The sequence below is a fragment of the Lampetra planeri genome, chromosome 73, assembly GCF_965212315.1.
Source record: "Lampetra planeri chromosome 73, kcLamPlan1.2.h2, whole genome shotgun sequence".
Lineage (NCBI taxonomy): Eukaryota > Metazoa > Chordata > Hyperoartia > Petromyzontiformes > Petromyzontidae > Lampetra > Lampetra planeri.
In genome coordinates this window covers 1,180,664-1,186,276 of record NC_136178.1, presented here as the reverse complement: position 1 = coordinate 1,186,276, position 5,613 = coordinate 1,180,664, and the positions used below count along the sequence as shown (strand labels likewise).

The 5,613-nt window shown below is 54.2% G+C and overlaps 1 protein-coding gene across 1 annotated transcript in view; it reads right to left on the bottom strand.

Moving 5' to 3' along the window:
- Positions 1-363: 363 nt before the first annotated feature.
- The window catches only part of LOC144737752 (transcription initiation factor TFIID subunit 1-like), a 47,289-nt gene continuing 42,039 nt past the window's right edge, over positions 364-5,613 (bottom strand). The window contains exons 20-21 of the mRNA XM_078620611.1: positions 523-612; positions 364-450 (exon numbers count right to left, since the gene is read on the bottom strand). Of these exons, the coding sequence (XP_078476737.1) occupies positions 364-450; positions 523-612 (177 nt within the window). The remainder of the gene's footprint in view (positions 451-522; positions 613-5,613) is intronic.

Sequence of the window (5,613 nt, the reverse complement as noted above, 5' to 3'; positions counted from 1 at the left end):
TGATGGCGGGCAGTGGGGGGGGGCACGTGATGGCGGGGGGGTCACGTGATGGTGGGGGGGGGGGACGGGGGGGGTGCACGGCCCCCCCCCCCACTCGGCTATCACCGCGTCGACGTTCATAACGGAGGCCCAAATACTGCCGCTGATGATGATGCCGATGATGATGCTGCTGCTGATGATGCTGCCGATGATGATGCTGCCGCTGCTGATGATGATACTGCCGATGCTGCCGCTGCAGCTGCTGCCGATGCTGCTGATGATGATGATGCTGATGATGCTGCTGCCTATGATGTCACTACCGCTGCTGCCGATGCCACCGGCTGCTGCCAAAGTCCACGGGGCTCCCTCACATCCCCCGCCGCCTCAGTCGCTGTCACTCGCCCTGCCTAACGACATCACCTCCTCCTCCAACTCGTCGCTGTCATCCTCATCGTCGTCGCTCAGCATCACCTGCTCCACCACCACGGGGCCCGCCCGGCCCCCACCCCGAGCCCCCCCCACCCCCCCGCCCCTAGCCCCCACCCCCCCGCCCCCAGGCTCCGCCCCTGCAGGCTCAGGCTCCGCCTCCTGGCTCCCAGGCCCCGCCTCCTCGTCGTCCATGTCTTCGTCGGCCTGTGGTGGTGGGGAGGGGGGGGTTGAAGGTCAAAAGGTCACGGTGAGCTTCAAGTTGAATTTAGTTTGACCCCGTGAGAACTCTTAGAGACGTCAGGATAGAGTCGATTTTGTAACAGTGGGAAAGTGGGTGAGTGAGTGGGTGAGTGAGTGGGTGGGTGAGTGAGTGGGTGAGGGGGTGGGTGAGTGGGTGGGTGAGTGGGTGAGTGAGTGGGTGAGTGGGTGAGTGAGTGGGTGAGTGAGTGGGTGAGTGGGTGGGTGAGTGAGTGGGTGTGTGGGTGGGTGAGTGGGTGAGTGGGTGGCTTAGTGGGTGAGTGGGTGGGTGAGTGAGTGGGTGAGTGGGTGGGTGACTGAGTGTGTGAATGGGTGAGTGAGTGGGTGAGTGACTGAGTAAGTAGGTGAGTGAGTGGGTGAGTTGGTGAGTGGGTGAGTTGGTGAGTGAGTGGGTAATTGAGTGAGTGGGTGAGTGCGTAGATGACTGAGTGGGTGAGTTGGTGAGTGAGTGGGTAATTGAGTGAGTGAGTGGGTGAGTGAGTAGATGACTGAGTGGGTGAGTTGGTGAGTGAGTGGGTAATTGAGTGAGTGGGTGAGTGAGTAGATGACTGAGTGGGTGAGTTGGTGAGTGAGTGGGTAATTGAGTGAGTGGGTGAGTGAGTAGATGACTGAGTGGGTGAGTTGGTGAGTGAGTGGGTAATTGAGTGAGTGAGTGGGTGAGTGCGTAGATGACTGAGTGGGTGAGTTGGTGAGTGAGTGGGTAATTGAGTGAGTGAGTGGGTGAGTGAGTAGATGACTGAGTGGGTGAGTTGGTGATTGAGTGAGTATTTGAGTGAGTGAGTGGGTGAGTGAGTAGATGACTGAGTGGGTGAGTTGGTGAGTGAGTGGGTGAGTGAGTGGGTGAGTTGGTGAGTGAGTGGGTGAGTGAGTGGGTGAGTGGGTGGGTGAGTGAGTGGGTGGGTGAGTGGGTGAGTGGGTGGGTTATTGGGTGAGTGGGTGGGTGAGTGAGTGGGTGAGTGAGTGGGTGAGTGGGTGGGTGACTGAGTGTGTGAATGGGTGAGTGAGTGGGTGAGTGACTGAGTAAGTAGGTGAGTGAGTGGGTGAGTTGGTGAGTGGGTGAGTTGGTGAGTGAGTGGGTAATTGAGTGAGTGGGTGAGTGCGTAGATGACTGAGTGGGTGAGTTGGTGAGTGAGTGGGTAATTGAGTGAGTGAGTGGGTGAGTGAGTAGATGACTGAGTGGGTGAGTTGGTGAGTGAGTGGGTAATTGAGTGAGTGGGTGAGTGAGTAGATGACTGAGTGGGTGAGTTGGTGAGTGAGTGGGTAATTGAGTGAGTGGGTGAGTGAGTAGATGACTGAGTGGGTGAGTTGGTGAGTGAGTGAGTGAGTGCGTGGGTGAGTGAGTGGGTGAGTGAGTGGGTGAGTGAGTGGGTGAGTGAGTGGGTAATTGAGTGAGTGAGTGGGTGAGTGCGTAGATGACTGAGTGGGTGAGTTGGTGAGTGAGTGGGTAATTGAGTGAGTGAGTGGGTGAGTGAGTAGATGACTGAGTGGGTGAGTTGGTGAGTGAGTGGGTGAGTGAGTGGGTGAGTTGGTGAGTGAGTGGGTGAGTGAGTGGGTGAGTGGGTGAGTGAGTGGGTGAGTGGGTGGGTGAGTGAGTGGGTGTGTGGGTGGGTGAGTGGGTGAGTGGGTGGGTTATTGGGTGAGTGGGTGGGTGAGTGGGTGAGTGAGTGGGTGAGTGGGTGGGTGACTGAGTGTGTGAATGGGTGAGTGAGTGGGTGAGTGACTGAGTAAGTAGGTGAGTGAGTGGGTGAGTTGGTGAGTGGGTGAGTTGGTGAGTGAGTGGGTAATTGAGTGAGTGGGTGAGTGCGTAGATGACTGAGTGGGTGAGTTGGTGAGTGAGTGGGTAATTGAGTGAGTGAGTGGGTGAGTGAGTAGATGACTGAGTGGGTGAGTTGGTGAGTGAGTGGGTAATTGAGTGAGTGGGTGAGTGAGTAGATGACTGAGTGGGTGAGTTGGTGAGTGAGTGGGTAATTGAGTGAGTGGGTGAGTGAGTAGATGACTGAGTGGGTGAGTTGGTGAGTGAGTGGGTAATTGAGTGAGTGAGTGGGTGAGTGCGTAGATGACTGAGTGGGTGAGTTGGTGAGTGAGTGGGTAATTGAGTGAGTGAGTGGGTGAGTGAGTAGATGACTGAGTGGGTGAGTTGGTGAGTGAGTGGGTAATTGAGTGAGTGAGTGGGTGAGTGAGTAGATGACTGAGTGGGTGAGTTGGTGAGTGAGTGGGTGAGTGAGTGGGTGAGTTGGTGAGTGAGTGGGTGAGTGAGTGGGTGAGTGGGTGAGTGAGTGGGTGAGTGGGTGGGTGAGTGAGTGGGTGTGTGGGTGGGTGAGTGGGTGAGTGGGTGGGTTATTGGGTGAGTGGGTGGGTGAGTGAGTGGGTGAGTGAGTGGGTGAGTGGGTGGGTGACTGAGTGTGTGAATGGGTGAGTGAGTGGGTGAGTGACTGAGTAAGTAGGTGAGTGAGTGGGTGAGTTGGTGAGTGGGTGAGTTGGTGAGTGAGTGGGTAATTGAGTGAGTGAGTGGGTGAGTGCGTAGATGACTGAGTGGGTGAGTTGGTGAGTGAGTGGGTAATTGAGTGAGTGAGTGGGTGAGTGAGTAGATGACTGAGTGGGTGAGTTGGTGAGTGAGTGGGTAATTGAGTGAGTGGGTGAGTGAGTAGATGACTGAGTGGGTGAGTTGGTGAGTGAGTGGGTAATTGAGTGAGTGGGTGAGTGAGTAGATGACTGAGTGGGTGAGTTGGTGAGTGAGTGGGTAATTGAGTGGGTGAGTGCGTAGATGACTGAGTGGGTGAGTTGGTGAGTGAGTGGGTAATTGAGTGAGTGAGTGGGTGAGTGAGTAGATGACTGAGTGGGTGAGTTGGTGAGTGAGTGGGTAATTGAGTGAGTGAGTGGGTGAGTGAGTAGATGACTGAGTGGGTGAGTTGGTGAGTGAGTGGGTAATTGAGTGAGTGAGTGGGTGAGTGAGTAGATGACTGAGTGGGTGAGTTGGTGAGTGAGTGGGTAATTGAGTGAGTGAGTGGGTGAGTGAGTAGATGACTGAGTGGGTGAGTCGGTGAGTGAGTGGGTAATTGAGTGAGTGAGTGGGTGAGTGAGTAGATGACTGAGTGGGTGAGTTGGTGAGTGAGTGGGTAATTGAGTGAGTGAGTGGGTGAGTGAGTGAGTAGATGACTGAGTGGGTGAGTTGGTGAGTGAGTGGGTAATTGAGTGGGTGAGTGAGTAGATGACTGAGTGGGTGAGTCGGTGAGTGAGTGGGTAATTGAGTGAGTGGGTGAGTGAGTAGATGACTGAGTGGGTGAGTTGGTGAGTGAGTGGGTAATTGAGTGAGTGGGTGAGTGAGTAGATGACTGAGTGCGTGAGTTGGTGAGTGAGTGGGTAATTGAGTGAGTGGGTGAGTGAGTAGATGACTGAGTGGGTGAGTTGGTGAGTGAGTGGGTAATTGAGTGAGTGGGTGAGTGAGTAGATGACTGAGTGGGTGAGTTGGTGAGTGAGTGGGTAATTGAGTGAGTGGGTGTGTAGATGACTGAGTGGGTGAGTTGGTGAGTGAGTGGGTAATTGAGTGGGTGAGTGAGTAGATGACTGAGTGGGTGAGTTGGTGAGTGGGTAATTGAGTGAGTGAGTTGGTGAGTGAGTTGGTGACTGAGTGGGTGAGTTGGTGAGTGAGTGGGTGAGTGAGTGGGTGAGTTGGTGAGTGAGTGGGTGAGTGAGTGGGTGAGTGGGTGAGTGAGTGGGTGAGTGGGTGGGTGAGTGAGTGGGTGTGTGGGTGGGTGAGTGGGTGAGTGGGTGGGTTATTGGGTGAGTGGGTGGGTGAGTGAGTGGGTGAGTGAGTGGGTGAGTGGGTGGGTGACTGAGTGTGTGAATGGGTGAGTGAGTGGGTGAGTGACTGAGTAAGTAGGTGAGTGAGTGGGTGAGTTGGTGAGTGGGTGAGTTGGTGAGTGAGTGGGTAATTGAGTGAGTGAGTGAGTGGGTGAGTGCGTAGATGACTGAGTGGGTGAGTTGGTGAGTGAGTGGGTAATTGAGTGAGTGAGTGGGTGAGTGAGTAGATGACTGAGTGGGTGAGTTGGTGAGTGAGTGGGTAATTGAGTGAGTGGGTGAGTGAGTAGATGACTGAGTGGGTGAGTTGGTGAGTGAGTGGGTAATTGAGTGAGTGGGTAATTGAGTGAGTGGGTGAGTGAGTAGATGACTGAGTGGGTGAGTTGGTGAGTGAGTGGGTAATTGAGTGAGTGAGTGGGTGAGTGCGTAGATGACTGAGTGGGTGAGTTGGTGAGTGAGTGGGTAATTGAGTGAGTGAGTGGGTGAGTGAGTAGATGACTGAGTGGGTGAGTTGGTGAGTGAGTGGGTAATTGAGTGAGTGAGTGGGTGAGTGAGTAGATGACTGAGTGGGTGAGTTGGTGAGTGAGTGGGTAATTGAGTGAGTGAGTGGGTGAGTGAGTAGATGACCGAGTGGGTGAGTTGGTGAGTGAGTGGGTAATTGAGTGAGTGAGTGGGTGAGTGAGTAGATGACTGAGTGGGTGAGTCGGTGAGTGAGTGGGTAATTGAGTGAGTGAGTGGGTGAGTGAGTAGATGACTGAGTGGGTGAGTTGGTGAGTGAGTGGGTAATTGAGTGAGTGAGTGGGTGAGTGAGTGAGTAGATGACTGAGTGGGTGAGTTGGTGAGTGAGTGGGTAATTGAGTGAGTGAGTGGGTGAGTGAGTAGATGACTGAGTGGGTGAGTTGGTGAGTGAGTGGGTAATTGAGTGAGTGAGTGGGTGAGTGAGTAGATGACTGAGTGGGTGAGTTGGTGAGTGAGTGGGTAATTGAGTGAGTGAGTGGGTGAGTGAGTAGATGACTGAGTGGGTGAGTCGGTGAGTGAGTGGGTAATTGAGTGAGTGAGTGGGTGAGTGAGTAGATGACTGAGTGGGTGAGTTGGTGAGTGAGTGGGTAATTGAGTGAGTGAGTGGGTGAGTGAGTGAGTAGATGACTG